Source organism: Eucyclogobius newberryi, unplaced genomic scaffold (genome assembly GCF_026437365.1).
Source record: "Eucyclogobius newberryi isolate DKJ021-1_F unplaced genomic scaffold, fEucNew1.0.hap1 SCAF_13, whole genome shotgun sequence".
Lineage (NCBI taxonomy): Eukaryota > Metazoa > Chordata > Actinopteri > Gobiiformes > Gobiidae > Eucyclogobius > Eucyclogobius newberryi.
This window is the reverse complement of record NW_027315757.1, coordinates 6,821,222-6,839,403: the sequence shown is the minus strand read 5'-3', so window position 1 is coordinate 6,839,403 and position 18,182 is coordinate 6,821,222. Positions and strand designations below refer to the sequence as shown.

General features: G+C 45.5%; 1 protein-coding gene and 1 long non-coding RNA gene across 2 annotated transcripts in view; one reads left to right on the top strand and one right to left on the bottom strand.

The window, feature by feature from the left end:
• Positions 1-895: 895 nt before the first annotated feature.
• The window catches only part of LOC140357893 (uncharacterized), a 51,174-nt gene continuing 33,887 nt past the window's right edge, over positions 896-18,182 (bottom strand). Inside the window, exons 2-3 of the long non-coding RNA XR_011926680.1 lie at positions 1,070-1,101; positions 896-1,026 (exon numbers count right to left, since the gene is read on the bottom strand). This is a non-coding gene — a long non-coding RNA (uncharacterized lncRNA). The remainder of the gene's footprint in view (positions 1,027-1,069; positions 1,102-18,182) is intronic.
• Positions 3,561-15,347, top strand: LOC140357766 (uncharacterized). Its single transcript, XM_072442284.1, has 7 exons — positions 3,561-3,756; positions 5,152-5,856; positions 5,949-6,086; positions 13,282-13,906; positions 14,150-14,477; positions 14,590-14,803; positions 14,895-15,347. The coding sequence occupies exons 1-7, from the start codon at positions 3,561-3,563 to the stop codon at positions 15,206-15,208; spliced, it is 2,520 nt and encodes an 839-aa protein (XP_072298385.1). The 3' UTR covers positions 15,209-15,347.

The window sequence follows — 18,182 nt, the reverse complement described above, 5'->3', positions numbered from 1 at the left end:
GATAAGATAAGCCTTTATTGTTTAACTGATTAACATGATGTAGGCTATGAAGAAGCTATGTAGGCTTTTTCTCTCTTTTTTCTCTCTCTCTTTCTTTCTCTCTCCTTTTTTTCTTCTTGTGTTTTGCTTTTTTTCCTGATATAATGGAAAACACATACTTTGTAGATATCCAACTACAGAAGACGTACATCTACAGTAGTTGGTGGTAAATACACCTTTTTAGTTGGCTATCAACTGCCGTTGAACATAGAAGGATGGAAATCATGGTTGAATTAGTTTTTATTGTTTCCATTCCATGCCATTCCATTAACGTCAGAGCTAGGTAAAAACAAATCAAGAATATGTCGAAAAAAATTGTTTAGGAAGTCTGAAGAATGTCCTTATAATCACTGTTTTCAAGCCAACCCCATTAAAGCATTCCATTGGTTGAAGTCCTACCTTGAAAACAGTGTCTCTGAGAGCTTGGCATTGACCTGTTGGGTGCCCCAAGGGTCAATCCTTGGACCAATCTGTACATGCTGCCGTTGGGACAGTTTATACAAAACAGTGGTGTGTCCTATCACAATTATGCAGACAACACAGATCTATGTGTCACTGACGGCAGGTGAATATGGACCAGTCGATTCACTCTGTCACTGCCCTCAACGGATCAGTGTGTGGATGCAAAACAACTTTCTCCAACGGAACTCAAGACCGAAATCTTCGTCTTTGTCCCACAGAAACAAAGTGTTAGCAATCACCTCAGTCCCTCTCTCTAAAATCTGTAAACAAAGTAAGACATTTAAAAGTAATAATGGACTCAGAGCTGAATTTCAATGTTTTAATTTTAACCCTTTAAATTGAGTAATACAATTTTCAAGTAACAGTACACAGTTTTGACTCCCCTCCCATCTATTCCCACTGACACTTGTGATCCATTACCTGAGTGTCCTGCAGCTGACCCTCCAGCCCAGCCACGTCCTTGGCTGTCTTAATCCCGTTCCTCTCTGCGTCCTCCTGCAAGGCCGACACATTGTCCAACTCCGTCTGCAACAAGAAGACTCATTCAGTCTTCAAACAAGTCTGTTACCTGTCGTTTGTGGTTCTTGTCGGCCAGCTCACCTGTTGGCGCTCTCCTGGCTCTGCTTGGTCTTCTCCAGGTTGGCCTTGAACTGCAAGTAACCAAATACGAATAGACATGATTGTAACCAATGTATTGGGAAAAACTACTTTTTTAATCCTTTGTGTAACCCACGTACTTTTATTGCAAATAGGAAAAAAAACTACAACTCCCAATACCCCTTCTTGTCACGTGGTTTACGTATGTTGCGCGTCACGCACGCACTGCGTCACTTTAGCCAATCACACGCTTGCCGGTTCAATATCAGCTTCCTGTGTGCCTCTCCGGGCACGGTGTTGGGAGAGGCGACAGGACGGCTGAACCAGGTACGCTTTGCAACAAACACCCGCTTTTTAATCATCTTAAATGTCGCCGGTTTTAAAATCGTGTATGTTAATAGACGCTTTATCAACCGCCGCTGATGCTGGACTCGTAGCGCGCAGGAAAACGTGGAATTTGGTGAGTCCGTCTGAGTTGTCTGTCTGTGTCTTCTTGTTGTGATGCATATTGCTTTGATTATTGATATATATATTCATTGCCGTGCCAACAGATTATTTATCTAAACAGGTATTTATTCAAGTGTTTATTTAAATGTATTTGTACAACTGAATGTAATAAGTATTTACTGCATTACTTGTAATTTAAAGAGATGAACCAAAGAACCTAGAAGCTAGCTAAATGTTGGGTATTACACTGATGGACCTGTTTATTGATCGCAGGCCAGGTGTGCCCAGTGGGGTACCAGAACGAAGGATTAACTTGATGGCGAGCTGAGACCAGCCTGGACCCAGAACCAGAACTGAACACTGAACATTACAAAACTACAAACTTTCCAACGGTATGGTAGGGGCTGATTCAGCCGTCCACTCCCACCCGAAAGACACCACACACCTTGCGAACTCTCCCCTCAGTCACAGCGCTATATTTTTGGACAATACAAGAACTCGGTTTCTTCTTTTATGGACATTTGTACTATTTTCATTGAGATGTGCAAGTGTTACTATGAGTGTGTGTGCTTTCTACCTTGGATGTCTTGCACTGAACATTATTGAAACTTGGATTGTTATTGATACCACCAGAAATTGTAATACGCTTCAGTATACCGTTGGAAATCTGCAGATTGTATATATTGTAAATATTGGTATGTTGGTCACTGTAAATATATAAGGCACAGCCGCACTTTGATTCGCTGTTTTTTGTATTATTGCTTACATGCACCTCCCTGAGTCGAACCTTCTGATCTAGCCCAGTGGCATATTCTCACATATGCTACATAAGAAAAACATGGCGAGCTAGCCAGGAGGTCATGTTAAGTACATGATACATTGCTAGTTAATTTAATTTCATTCAGACTCGCCAAATTAAATCAATAATGAATGTGTTGGACTCACTCGGTGTTAAAATTCCTAACTCAGTGCTAGTGAGCGGGATACCGAATTGTGATACAGAGGAAGTGGAAGACTTCCTGCTACAATACGGGGCCATAGAACGCTCAGTTAAAGTACATTCACCCGAAAGTGAATTTCACAAGAAATTAGTGGTTGAGTTTAAAACTGGTTCTGCGTTTGAGTTGTTAACACCTATTCTGCCTTACACGTTTAAACCAGAGGAAAATGAATATTGTGTGGAGAGTTTATCCAAGATTTATGCAGCTAATGTAGGTTGTGATAAGACACAGACTTATTTAGCTGACTTAAAAGAAGTGGCAAAATTGTCTGGCCAGGACTTTACTGACGTTTTACAAGAATTAATGACCCAAATAAGTGAAACAGTTGCTGAGATGCGCACTGTTAAACCTGAACGCCCCACAGAATTCAAAATGGCTGATCCCTCAACACCACCACAATACAAAATGGCTGCTGATTCTGAACAGGTTACCACACCTGCTGCAGCTGGAATGGGACAAAGTGATGATGTGCGTTCTTCACACAGATTACGAATGTTTTCCGGAAGAACCCCCCGACCACAGCATGAAGTGGATTACGACGCATGGCGTTCGAGTGTGGATATTATCTTGAAAGACCCTGCTGCATCTGAAATGCAAAGAACACGGCAGATCCTTGACAGCCTACTGCCGCCTGCTGTGGACCTTTTGAAACATCTCGGTGCAGATTTGCCTGCGGAAATATTTATTCAACATTTAGATTCTGCCTTTGGAACTGTACAAGATGGGGAAGAACTTTACATAAAGTTTATGGACACTTTGCAAGATTCTGGTGAGAAGCCATCCGTCTATTTACAGCGACTGCAAGTAGCACTTAGTCTTGCTGTAAAGCGGGGAGGAGTAAAACCAAGGGACATCAACAGGCACCTGCTGAGCCAATTCTGCAGGGGGTGCTGGGATAATACCCTTATTTCTGAGCTCCAGCTAAAACAGCGGAAATCAAACCCACCTTCTTTTGCGGAGCTGTTGTTACTATTGAGGACTGAAGAAGATCGTGAAGCAAGTAAGGTGCAGAGGATGAAACAACATCTTGGGACATCAAGACGTGTCGCTGCTCAAGCACAGTTCGCCGTCGAAGGAAGTGATGTTTCTGCTGCCCTGTCGACGCTCACCAAGCAAATGGCTGAGGTACAACAGCAACTGGCTGCGCTGACTGTTTCCCGGGTTACCCAGTCGAACCACCACTCATTTACTCCAAGAGTCCAGCAGTCAAGTCAAAATTCCAGACCTGCTCGGACTACATCTTATTCATCGTCTCCAAGCCCCAAGCCTGGATTTTGTTTCCGATGTGGTGAAGATGGACATATCCGACCACAGTGTGAGAATCAACCAAATGAAGAGCTTGTAAATACAAAACGTAAACAGTTTAATGAGAGGAAACAGAAATGGCAGCGGTGCCATCAGGCAACCAATGGACATTTAAACTAATCTCAGCTCCTGTGGAGGGACATACAGGAGCTGTGCAGGACCCCCACTGTCCCGCAAAGAAAAGGAATATTCACAGTGTTAATTCACAGCAAACTGGTCCGGGGTTATTACCAAAAATTCCCTGTGGGCTTGTTGGATCCCGATGCACTGCAGAGGTCAGTATTGCTGGTCAAACCCATAAGTGCCTGCTCGACACAGGGTCACAGGTGACCACAGTATCTGCATCCTTTTACAATAAACACCTCTACGAACAACCGATCCAGCCACTCCATGATCTTCTGCAAATTGAGGATGCTGCTGGACAAACCATTCCATACCTTGGGTACATAGAGCTCTCCGTTGAGTTTTCTAAAGACTTTGTGGGCGAAAAGGAAGTTGTTTCAACACTTTCATTAGTTGTTCCGGATGCAAGCCCACACATCGCAACTCCTCTCCTCATCGGCATGAACACACTAGAGACACTATATGGACAGTGCTGTCATTCAGCATTCCAGCCGAATGCCCAGGGTTATAGAGCGGTTTTAAAGACATTACAGCTGTTACAGCAATGCAAGGACTATGGCAAAATAGGCGTTGTGAGACTTAACAACAAGGCACCAGTGTGCGTTCCGGCGGGTCGCACCATTGTCATCGAGGGCTCTGCTAAAGTCTCTTCTCCACCACCCAGCCACAGTGTCCTTTTGCAACATCCTGCCTCAGCTCTGCCTGGTGGAATATACGTCAGCAGCTGTCTCATCATGCTTCCAGCTCTACCTCCATTTAAGGTTCCGGTAGTAATTTCAAATGAATCCGAATGGGACACTTTTATCCCCCCACTGAGTGTGATTGCTGATTTAGAGGACTATCATTGCATTTTAACCGAACATCAGGTGACAAACCGTTCTACAACTCCATCATCCAAATTAAACATCAACTTTGGAGATTCGCCTCTTTCAGCTGAATGGAAAGAGAGGATCACAGAGACTAAACACTGTTTCGGAGGTATTTTCTCAACATAACTTAGATTTTGGATGTACCACTACTGTAAAGCATAAGATCCCACTTCACGACTCCACACGGGTGAAGCAGCGTGCTCGGCCAATTCACCCACAGGATATCGAAGCAGTCAGACGCCATCTACGTGACCTTCTTGAGGCCGGAGTCATACAGGAATCTACTTCTCCTTTCTCGTCTCCTGTAGTGGTGGTGAGGAAGAAAAATGGTGATGTGCGGTTATGCATAGACTATCGCAAATTGAACCTTCAAACCATTAAAGATGCATATGCTTTACCAAATCTTGAAGAATCATTTTCTGCCCTCACTGGGTCAAAATGGTTCTCCGTGCTGGATCTAAAGAGTGGATACTACCAGATAGAGATGGATGAGGAGGACAAACAGAAAACTGCATTTGTGACCTCCCTTGGGTTTTGGGAGTTTAATCGCATGCCACAAGGGATTACAAACGCACCCAGCACCTTTCAGCGCTTGATGGAGCGATGCATGGGAGATCTCCACCTGAAAGAGGTGCTGGTGTTTATAGACGATTTGATAATTTTTTCTGACACTTTGGAGGAGCATGAGCGGAGGCTTCTTAGAGTTCTTAAGCGATTGGGGGAATATGGACTAAAATTATCACCAGAGAAATGTCGTTTTTTCCAGACATCTGTCCGATATCTGGGACATATAGTATCTGAAAATGGTGTGGAAACAGACCCAGAAAAGATCAAAGCCATAAAAACCTGGCCAATTCCCACGACACTTAAGCAATTAAGATCATTTCTGGGTTTTGCCGGATACTATCGCCGATTCATACGAGACTACGCCGTCATTGCCAAACCACTAAATGACCTGACTCGTGGATACCCACCAGCTCGCAATCAAAGAACTCTAGACCACAATCATCACTGTATAGTCCGAACCAGCCATTCGGGGAAAGGTGGACTAGCCAATGCCACGACGCTTTCGACGCACTCATTGTAAAGCTGACCACTGCTCCAGTGCTTGGTTTTGCAAATCCAACTCATCCGTACATTCTCCATACGGACGCTAGTGTGACGGGACTGGGAGCAGCGTTGTACCCGGAGCAGGAGGGGAAGCTTCGGGCCATCGCCTACGCCAGCCGTGGACTGTCGCAAAGTGAAAGCCGTTACCCCGCACATAAACTTGAATTTCTTGCCCTCAAGTGGAGTGTAACGGAAAAATTTCAGGATTATCTTTATGGATCAAACTTTACAGTGGTTACTGACAGCAACCCCCTCACCTACCTCCTCACCACTGCTAAACTGGACGCTACAGGACATCGTTGGTTGGCTGCTTTGTCTACCTATTCTTTCAAAATCCAATACCGGGCTGGAACACAGAACAAAGACGCAGATGCTCTCTCCAGACGTCCTCATTGTTCTTCAAGTGACGACATCCTGCAAGACCATGAGATTGTAAATCAATTCATAACTCGGCATGCCGCTGACTTTGAAGTGATTTCAGAAGACATTGTGAATGCCATATGCCAAGGTCATTATGTCCGCTCTACACATGACCAAGGGTTCACTTATGTGGAGTCAATGTCCGTCACAGCTGACACTATTCCGGACGATTATTGCTCTGGAGGTATACACCATTTGCCAGTCATTCCTGCCTTCGATGTTAAAGAAAAGCAACACGCTGACCCATGCATCCGAGAGTTAATCCATCAGCTCGAAACGGGTGAAAAGCCTCCGCCAACCGCAAGGGCTGAACTCCCTGAACTGCCACTCTTGTTAAGAGAATGGTCAAGGATGGAGCTGATGGACGGAGTGTTGTACAGGAAGAGGCGAGATAATGAAAATATTGCGTATCAACTTATTCTCCCTGAAGAACTGCGTCCAGTGGTTCTGAAAAATCTTCATGATGACATGGGTCACATGGGGATTGAACGTACCCTTGACCTGGTACGAACAAGATTTTATTGGCCGAAAATGGCAGCAGATGTGGATCAAAAGATCAAAAATTGCGGTCGTTGTGTCCGTCGGAAAGCACTGCCTGAAAGAGCTGCTCCACTTGTCAACATTAAAGCAACACGTCCGCTTGAACTTTTGTGTATGGATTTCCTGAGTCTTGAGCCTGACACCAGCAACACCCGTGACATTTTGGTCTTGACTGATCATTTCACAAAATTTGCATTTGCCATCCCCACACCTAACCAAAAAGCAAAGACTGTAGCCAAATGTTTGTGGGAGAATTTCATTATTCATTATGGCATCCCCGAGCGAATCCACACAGACCAGGGGACAGATTTTGAGTCTAAACTAACCACCCACGAGGAAACCCAGTTGAACGATTCAACCGAACACTACTTGCAATGTTGGGAACACTGGAAACAAAACAGAAAACAAAATGGAAGGAATATGTAAAACCACTGGTTCACGCATACAACTGCACCAGGAACGAGGTTACCGGTTTCACCCCGTACGAGCTGATGTTCGGGAGAACACCTCGCCTTCCTGTGGACTTGGCATTCAATCTTCCTGTGCGTGAGACCAAGCACAAAACTCACTTGCAGTATGTCAAATCACTGAAATCAAGATTGGAAGAAAGTTTCAAAATTGCCTCTGACAACGCTTCAAAATCTGCAGGCAGAGACAAAGCACGGTTTGATCGTCGTGTGATTCCATCTGCACTGGTGCCAGGGGACCGAGTCCTGGTGAGAACTGTACGCCTTAGAGGAAAGCACAAACTGTCTGATAAATGGGAACAAGGAGTTTATGTTGTCGTCCATCGAGCTGGAGAACTTCCAGTGTACAAAGTCAAACCTGAAAGTAATGATGGACCTGCACGGACTTTACATAGAGACCTGCTTCTTCCATGCAGTCTTCTCACAGACAGTGATAACTCATCACTGGAGCACTCACCGGTCCGTAGACCCATAACTCGACAGCATAAAAACATTGACGATCTCGCAAACTCCGCTGCTGAGGATGAAGGCCATGATAATTGGATCCCCTGTGTCAGTCCACCAACTATGCACTTCACCGTAGACAAACATCACGCTCCTGTTTTACTCATTGATGACCAAAGGACACTGCCCGTTGAGGTTGACACCCAACACGGATCAAGTCCCTCTAAGTGCAGTCACCCAACTTTGGATTTGGAAGTAGAAGAAACTTTACCAGAACCCCTTGGAACTGAACCTGTAAATGAAGAGCATCTACCTGAAAGCACTAGCTTACCTGATTCTGAAGGAAGTTCAATCGATTCCACCGATGAAGGTCCTCCAGATGTAGTCACTCTAGTAGAGCCACCAAAGCCTGACACTGACTTGCCTGACACTGACTTGCCTGACACTGACTTGCCTGACACTGACTTGCCTGACACTACTGTTAGACGTTCAGAACGACGTAGAGTACCACCTAACATTCCAATATTACGCTCGTGGTAATCCATTGATCTCAGTAGTCCAAACATTGTTGCATAGTCTTTCTGATGTGTTGGCTGTCAGTAGTAAATAACCGTTCCTCGTTGTCGAACATGCACCGGGACGTGCACGAATTTAGGCGGGGAGGATGTAACCCACGTACTTTTATTGCAAATAGGAAAAAAACTACAACTCCCAATACCCCTTCTTGTCACGTGGTTTACGTATGTTGCGCGTCACGCACGCACTGCGTCACTTTAGCCAATCACGCGCTTGCCGGTTCAATATCAGCTTCCTGTGTGCCTCTCCGGGCACGGTGTTGGGAGAGGCGACAGGACGGCTGGACCAGGTACGCTTTGCAACAAAAACGCTTTTTAATCATCTTAAATGTCGCCGGTTTTAAACTCGTGTATGTTAATAGACGCTTTATCAACCGCCGCTGATGCTGGACTCGTAGCGCGCAGGAAAACGTGGAATTTGGTGAGTCCGTCTGAGTTGTCTGTCTGTGTCTTCTTGTTGTGATGCATATTGCTTTGATTATTGATATATATATTCATTGCCGTGCCAACAGATTATTTATCTAAACAAGTATTTATTCAAGTGTTTATTTAAATGTATTTGTACAACTGAATGTAATAAGTATTTACTGCATTACTTGTAATTTAAAGAGATGAACCAAAGAACCTAGAAGCTAGCTAAATGTTGGGTATTACACTGATGGACCTGTTTATTGATCGCAGGCCAGGTGTGCCCAGTGGGGTACCAGAACGAAGGATTAACTTGATGGCGAGCTGAGACCAGCCTGGACCCAGAACCAGAATTGAACACTGAACATTACAAAACTACAAACTTTCCAACATGAGCCACCTGCGGTATGGTAGGGGCTGATTCAGCCGTCCACTCCCACCCGAAAGACACCACACACCTTGCGAACTCTCCCCTCAGTCACAGCGATATATTTTTGGACAATACAAGAACTCGGTTTCTTCTTTTATGGACATTTGTACTATTTTCATTGAGATGTGCAAGTGTTACTATGAGTGTGTGTGCTTTCTACCTTGGATGTCTTGCACTGAACATTATTGAAACTTGGATTGTTATTGATACCACCAGAAATTGTAATACGCTTCAGTATACCATTGGAAATCTGCAGATTGTATATATTGTAAATATTGGTATGTTGGTCACTGTAAATATATAAGGCACAGCCGCACTTTGATTCGCTGTTTTTTGTATTATTGCTTACATGCACCTCCCTGAGTCGAACCTTCTGATCTAGCCCAGTGGCATATTCTCACATATGCTACATTTGCATCCACAGGTTTATATGGGACGTTGTAACTTCAAAGGTTGTTTTCTTCAAAAGTATTTTCCTCCCACAGAGACGTAAAGATAAAGACCTTAAAATAACACCTACACACACCAAACTGTACAATCACTACAAACAAAAAAATAAAAAAGATGAAACACAAAAACAAACAAGAACATGATCAGAGAGCGAAACATCAATAAAAAAAAATATAACAAGTATGATATGATAGGAGTCCGGAGCCAGTCAAATGTGTTTTTTTTCCAATTTAAGTCAGTCCAGTCCTTTTTTCAGCACATTCCAAATGTATCTATTCACTGTGTCCATGACAGAAGATTTTAGGCCCAAGTACATAGTTCAAAAATTGAGTGGAATGCCATGTCAATTCCATGTCATTTAACACCTCCCTGTGAATAACATGACATGGTGTTGGGGAAAAAACGTGATACATTCTTCGAACAAAACTCTCTCCAAACATGTGATTTTGTAGTCTTCCACAGGGATTTACAAACATCTTCCTACTGTACCTAATTGGTGAAAACCAATAAAAGTCTTGTTTCTCCAAGCCAAATGAGTCTTTCAGCATATCAAAGCTTTTCATTTGATTATCTTTTACAATCTGGTGAAAAAAACTTGTATACCTTTTGTAATCCAAACCTTGAATCACAGGTGAGATCTATTTGGTGCAAACTCTTGGTCATAAGACAACCAGTTTAAGATTTTTGAACATCTTTTTGTTTAGTCTTGATTAGCTCCTTCTATGTTGCAAGCACAGATTTTACCCAGGGATTCTTAACTTCCTCCAAATGACTCAACTGTTCGTCATCTGCCACTAAGGCCTGAACAGGAACCCGTGGCACAACACTAATCTCAATATTTTTTCCATTGAGCTTCATATTCTAGATCACACTTGTACAGCAACGTTCTGATTTGAGCTGAAACAAAGTAATCTTTCAGACAAGGTAAACCCCAACCTCCTGGGACCCCTTCTGTTCAACCTTTACATGCTGCCGTTAGGTCAGTTGATACGCAGCGAAAATATATCACAATTATGCAGACGACACTCAGATCTATGTTTCACTGTCGACAGGTGAATATGGACCAGTGGATTCACTCTGTCACTGCATCCAACAGATCAGTTTGTGGATGCAAAACAACTTTCTCCAGCTGAACTCAAACAAGACTGAAATCATCGTCTTTGGCCCACAGAAACAAAGAGAAAGTGTTAGTGGTCACCTCCAGAGTCTCGCTCTAAAATCTTCAAATCAAGTTAGAAATCTGGGGGTAATAATGGACTCAGACTTGAACTTTAACAGCCACATCAAATCTATAACATCAGCAGCTTTTTACCATCTAAAACACTTTGCCAAAATCAAAAGTATTGTGCCAACCCACATTTGGAGAGACTTATCCACGCATTTGTCTCCAGTAGATTAGACTACTGTAACGGCCTGCTCACTGGCCTCTCCAAACGAGCTGTAAAACAGCTGCAGTACATCCAGAACGCTGCTGCTCAGGTCCTGACTAGAACCAGGAAGTATGATCACATTAGTCCTGTTCTCAGGTCTCTGCACTGGCCCCTGTGGCTCAGAGAAGAGACTTTAAAGCAGCTCTGCTTGTGTACAAGTCTCTTCATGGCCTAGCACCAAAATACATCTCGGACATGTTAGTGCCATATGAACCATCTCGGATTCTGAGGACCTCAGGGACCGGCCTCCTGCTGGTGCCCAGAGTCAGGACTAAACATGGGGAATTTGCGTTTCAGTTTTATGCAGCTAAAATCTGGAACAGTCTTCCTGTAGATGTGAAACAGGCTTCTACTCTGACAATGTTCAAATCCAAGCTAAAAACTGTTTGGTTTAGCTGTTGTTGTGGAAAAGATCTCTTAATAAAATAATAAAGCAGAGTTGTCTTGTCTGAAAAGTAAATGTTTAATCCCGTGGTTCAATCAGAGACAGACATTATGTTATCACATTCATATATCTATATTCTGTTTCACATAAAAAAATATATAATCACTTTTTGGAGGATGTTTTTACATGAAAATTTGCAAGATACTGGTCAGATATTTTTGTTCCCAGGACGCCGCCGAAATGCTGTTAAAAGGGACAATGAACATGGACGATAACTGGAGTGGACATTGAGGATATCAAAGGAGAACGTTGAACCAAACATCACAACATATCAACACCTTTGAAGACAACATATCATCGCTGAGAGGAGTGGTGAAAAGTTATGAGAGAATGTTAAGAGGTTGAAATAAATAAATTGGTTGAATAGGTAAATTGTTGAAATAAGTGATGCGTTCGTGTGTTGATGTTTTAGTGATAATCATGTGTTGATGTATAGGTTGTGCGGTGACGTGAATATCCTCACACAGTAGCGATTAAAGATTGATTCAATTGGATAATAACCTACTATTTGAAAACAAATGTATTCATAAATTTAATGTTACCATTATCAAAGGAGTGGAGGCTGGCTCCCTGTCGAGTTCAGAATCAAATTTAAAATTCTACTCTTACAAAGCCATAAATGACATGGCCCCATCCTACCTCAAAGATGCTATAGAACCATATCATCCAAACAGAGCTCTTCGCTCTCAGAATGCCGGCCTTCTGGTGGTCCCAAGAGTCTCTAAAAGTACTGTAGGAGGTAGAGCGTTTAGCTACCAAGCTCCTGTGTTATGGAATCAGCTCCCGACCCATGTTAAATATGCTGACACAGTCTCTTCATTTAAGTCCAGGCTTAAAACGTTCCTCTTTGAAATCGCTTATGGTCAGACCAGTTAGGAACAGAAATATAAACCCACAGCTTTAGCTATGCTGCCCTAGGAGTAACTATGCTGGGGGAAGTATGACAGCTTGAGCACTATCCTCTTCTTCTGACTACTTATTCTATCAAACAATACTTAATTTTTAATTCCACTTGCAAACTGTTCACCGCCTTCTTTTTCTTTTTCTCACTCCTGAGGACCTGTGGACCCAGATGCCCCTCTTCTGGTGAAGTGGTCCCTGCCCCGTATGGGCGGTCCCTCATCTGCCTGAAGACAGGCCCAGGCCACAGGCTGAGGAACAACTCCCTAAAGGTGTGGTATTTAACACAAATGCTTCACTAACATTTCTGTGGTATAATAACTGATATGAATTCATAAAATGGTCTTTTATTTCACAACACAGAGAAATGGACAAGTGTTGAACTACATGCGTTCCTTGAGTGCATTTCTTCCAAACAAAAAGGAAAACTACAGGTGTAGTACACTACACTATACTACAAGTGTTTATTTCCCACATCCTTTGGACCCCTGGAAAGAGTGTGGTGGCAGAATGTTGTCATTAGATGGCCTAACAGCTGCACATCCATCTTAATTCACTTTCCCTGGAATGAGTGTGATGGCAGAATGTTGTCAATAGAATGTCTAACATTCTTAATTCACTTTCTCTTTCATTTCTGCATAGTTGTAATGACCCTTCACCAGTGGTGCTTCATAACATCAATATGGGACTCATTTCATCATCCTGCCTAACTATGATTCATGCTGTGGTCACTGTTTAGGAGCTGTCCAGTGCTTAATGAATAGTGAGCGCTGAGCATCTTCACGTAGCCTAAACTAATTGCCTGTTCCCTCTTTTTAGATCCTGTTCCACCTCCTGTGCCCGCTCCTCGGGCACCACCTCCTGTGCCCCCTCCTCGGGCACCTCCTCCTGTGCCCGCTCCTCGGGCACCACGACCTGTGCTTTCTCCTCAGGCACCACCTCCTGTGCCCGCTCCTCGGGCACCATCTACTGTGCCCCATCCAACTCCAGAGCTTCCTTCCCGCTGGGCTGAGCAGCTTCCCCCGTTCCAGCACGACTGGATCAGGAAGTCTCTGTTCAGAGCCAACCCCAGAACAGGGAGGCGAGAGCTCGTTACCCCGCTGAAGCTCTGGTGGCACCCTCCTCAGGCACCGCCGATCCACATGCAGCCTCCTGCCTCTGCGGACATCTTCTTCTGCCGCCCGCTGTTCCTCTGGATGCCTTTGAAAATGTGGTCCATTCCACTCGTCTGTGTCCAGCCCAACTGTGGTAATCACAGGCTGACCGCGGCCGGTCTGTACCGCACGGTGCGCCGGGTCCTGGACATAGACGGGTGGTACAACATGGCCACAGAGTATCTGGAGTGCAAGCGGTGCAAAAAGAAGTACCCGGGCTGGTCTGAGGAGGTCCTGAAGCAGCTGGACATGGGGCACCGCTACATGTTTCCCGCCATCCTGACCTACAGGTATGACACCTTTTATCATTAGAATATAAACTAGTAAACACAATGCATTGCACTACTTTTACAAACTTTATTGTAATTTCAACATTTACAACAACAAAAAGTTCTGTCCATTCAGTGAGTAACATTAAGAATACATCATTAAATACTAAAACCCCACAAAGACGAGCTCACACTCACACAATAAATACTCTAGCTGTCTTTATGAATGTATGACATTAAATCCAATGTGTTAACTTTCTGCAGGTACACGTGTGACATGCGTGTGGTCCGGATGATGCAGGAGAGGACCCAGGGCAACAGTGTGACGCAGCTTTATAAGAAGCTCAACGAGGAGCACAGCGAGGTGTGGGTTGACCACGCGCTGCAGTACCTCAGGGCGTGCGAACCGTTCGTCTGCTCTGACCTTGTGGAGCATCCGGCCTTCTCTGAACCTCCGCCCCTCCCTGCCCTCCCCAAACCTAAGTGGCTGCTGAACGTCTACTGCAGGGACGTGCTGACCCGGCTGGATGAGGTCAAAGCAAGTATCACCTCTGTGTTTGGCGCCGTCCTAAAGATGGACTCCACCAAGAAGGTAAGACTCATTTCATTCTTGCTGTGAAATGTGTTATTGGTGTAAACACGCATAAGAATGACTCATAATTACACTTGTAACTCTAATATTTTCTTTTTCTTTTGCATTTCAGGTGACCAAAAAGCTGGCTGGAGCAGCCGCAAATACCGCAGCCTGGTGCACCAGCGTGGGGAACGAGTACGGCCAGGTTCTGTGCTCGGTGCTCACTGTGGCAGAGGGGCACAGACTGTGGCCCATGGCAGCGGGGCTCATGCGGCGCTACAGGGAGGCAGGAGTGAATCCCCCTGACATTATGTACGTGGACAGAGACTGCTGCAGCCCACACGGTCAGTCCACAATATGTTTATTTCCATTGTCAATGAACAAAATTAAAAAACAAAGGAACTTGTCTTGATTGTTCAATGCAACACAAAACAGATCGGTCCCAGATCAGAGCCATGTTCCTGGAGTGGGATGAGCTCCAAATCCGCCTAGACATCTGGCACTTCATGCTGCGTTTCGCCGCTGGAGTCAACACAGGACTCATCAGCTCTATGGAATTTTCATGGCTCGGCTCTCGAGCTGCATCTTCGAGTGGGACCTGGAGGATGTGGCAGCTCTGCGCCGGGCTAAGCAGGGGGAGCTCCTGGCCGCGGGGATGGGAGCTGTGTCGGAGAAGGCCATCAATAAGCGGATCGGCAGGAGGGAGCTGGCACTGCACTGCCGGAGGAGGACGAGGGGAGTGGAGGTGACCGCCAGGGAGATCAAGGCGCTCATCGATGAGCTGGACGGTGATGCAGGGCGGGACACGCTGGGCGTTCCACTGCTGAACCATGAGCGCATCCAGCAGATGTGGAAGGACCAGCGGAGGCACATTGCCTGTATCCAGGACGGGCACCCTGAAGAAGGGAGGTGTGGAGCTCAACACATATCGCTGCTCCCGCGGCTCCACCTCCCTGGAGTCCTTCCACCTCCACCTGAACCGCTTCATTCCCGGTGGGGCATCACTTTTAGGCAAAGTCTGCTCTTATTTTCAATCTGAATTGATGATGTAAATGTTCTTTGTTTGTTTTAACAAGGGACAAGTGCCAGCGACGTCCACTTCCAGGCCTATCTCCCGGAAGGCCTGATGAGCTGGAACGAGGACCGGATGGAGAACCCCTTGAGGGGGGAGAGACAGAGCCTGTGGACCTACAACAGCACCTAGAAGGAAGCTCTGGAGAGGCTCAGCCGAATGGTCCTGGGGATGTCCCTGGTTGATAACCACTGTCCTCCTGGGGCTTACACAGGTAAGACACTGAGGAAACGATGCATGGAGAAAATATGTATTAAAGCTCTTAAACTTTTTTTGTAATTGCTACCACGATAATGTATATTTCATGTATAGTGATGTATATTATTGATGTCTTGAATGTAATTTAACTGCTGTTATGGGCATGTTTTGTGCAGGCGAGCTGCTGGGTATAGAGTACCTGTATAGCCAGACAGGTGTCTCTGTCTCTCAGTCTCTGACTGTGGAGACCCCTGCAGAGGAGGACATGCTCGTGGACCGGCTGCAGGACGAGCAGGTGGCACAGGACCAAGGCTTTGTGGAGGAGGACACAGAGGACTTCACGGTGCCTGTCCTGTTTGAGCCGGAGGACCAAGCCTTGGACCCCCAGCTTCCTACATCAGGACAGCCTTGCCACAGCCCTCCACATCCAACCAGGCAGAGGGAGTCAGCGCCTCACCTCCATCCTCACCGGAGTCTCCTGCCCAGGATCCATCCTCACCGGAGTCCAGTGTGGGAGACCAGCCTTCAGTGAGTACTTCATTTATAGTTAAGAATATTTATAGTTAAGAATACTAGACGACCCTCACACAACAGCATTTATTCAACCTATGTACACATAAAGTACATTTATTAAAGTCTCATTTTACACCTCTTTTTGAAGCGGGACAGGATGTGAAGTAGTAAACTAAATGTTAGTATATTGTATTGTCTGCATTTACAGGCTCCAGTTCTTGGGCCTGATGGTGCTGCTGGCTGGGATAAGGTCCAGGATCTTGCGGAGCACCTGATGTCCCTGATTGGGGCGGCGTACCTGGACAAGCAGCAGGTTACAAACACTATCCGCCTGTGGGCTTCTCTCTCTGATGGAGACAAGAGTAGGATCAGCTACCAGCCCAGACACCAGGACAGGCTGGCCCGGGGACGCTTCAAGGCCCCCAAGGGCAGCAGCGCAACACCGGGTGTGGAGAGCGTGAAGAGCTGTTTCGTCGCTCAACTGGGGGGGCCGGCCCAGTGGCCCAGCACCAGCCGATTGGTTGAGGCCCTGTGCATCAAACTGTGTGCACTGCACAGGTCCCCAACGAAGAGGCGTGGAGTGTACACACCTCGGTGGGAAAAAATAATTGACGACTGCACCCACATCAAGGATCTGATGCTGAACTGCCCGACGGTGATGGAGACCACCACTCTGCAGCTGTTTGTTATAAGCCAGAGGACACTTCGTCAGTGGTAAGTCCAGCAGTTTTAGATTTGGGTCAAAGTACAGTGCATGAGTACTCAGGATGTTATGTTGTGATTGCAGGTTTCAAAAGAGGGAGCAAACCCAGGAATGTTGTGTCCTCCAACAGGGCGTGGCAGAGAAGCGCATTGTTGAGTCCAGCTCACAGCTGCCTGCACATCAGGACAGGCTGGACGAGGCTCCCTCCACATCTCGGCCCCGTCATGGGTTTGCTCTCCCTTCGAACAGAGTGGGACAGGCTCCTAAACTGAGGCCGGGGCCGGCAAAACGACTTGCCAGTGCCACAGCTGTACAGCCCAACACTTCAGCACCAGCTCCTCTACCAGTGCCGGCACAACTCCTGTCACTTAACCTGTGTGCTGGCCCTTCGGCTGCTGGACCCCCAACAGCACCCTCAACAGCGCCCTCAGCAGCGCCCTCAGCAGCGCCCGCGCCCAGTGCTGCGCCCAGTGCTGCAGGAGATCCTCCTCTGACTGTGTCCCGCTTCACACAGCGTAAGAGGCGACGCAAGGCTGAAGCAGAAGCTAGGGGGGGACTTTAAAAGACGATATGTCAGAAAAGTTGCCTTTAACACGTGCTCAAAGTGTGGGCAGTCTAAAACAAAGGCATTTGGGCACAGCTTCAATGGCAAGGTAGATTTTTGTGCCAGTTTTTCTGGGGGCCAAACTGTGGAACAGTGGTGGGCTGAGCAGTGGCGCCTCAAGGACCGTCTAAGAAACCCACCCAAATAGTTAGGGGGGTCCCACACTTGTAAATATTGTATATAACGCACTTGTAAATTTTGTATATAACGCACTTGTAAATATTGTATATAACGCACTTTGCGTTACATGCAATGGTATTTATGTATTTATTTATTTATTTGTCTATGGGAGTTTTTATTTATTTATAGGAGATCTTCTACTGAAAGTGTTTTTCAGACTTCCTATAAATGATCTGTTCTTCTGGATCTATCTCTGTATCTACCTGCGTTGCACCAATGAAATTTCCCCATGTGGGACAATAAAGGAATATCTTATCTTATCTTATCTTACTTGTAAATATTGTATATAACGCACTTGTAAATATTGTATATAACGCACTTGTAAATATTGTATATAACGCTTTAATTTTTTGGGGAATTGAATATATTGGGCTATTTTCTTCACCTGTAAATACTGTATGTACTGTACGTACTGCATTGAACCTGGGTTTTCTGTCTTGTTGTGTGAGGTGT

What these genes read in the sequence shown, in the direction of transcription:
- LOC140357766 (XM_072442284.1), top strand. Translation starts at nt 3,561, where the DNA reads ATGAAACAACATCTTGGGACATCAAGACGTGTCGCTGCTCAAGCACAG. An exon ending in CCCGCCATCCTGACCTACAG is followed by an intron (nt 13,907 to 14,149) that starts GTATGACACCTT and finishes AACTTTCTGCAG; the next exon opens with GTACACGTGTGACATGCGTG. An exon ending in AGACTGCTGCAGCCCACACG is followed by an intron (nt 14,804 to 14,894) that starts GTCAGTCCACAA and finishes AACACAAAACAG; the next exon opens with ATCGGTCCCAGATCAGAGCC.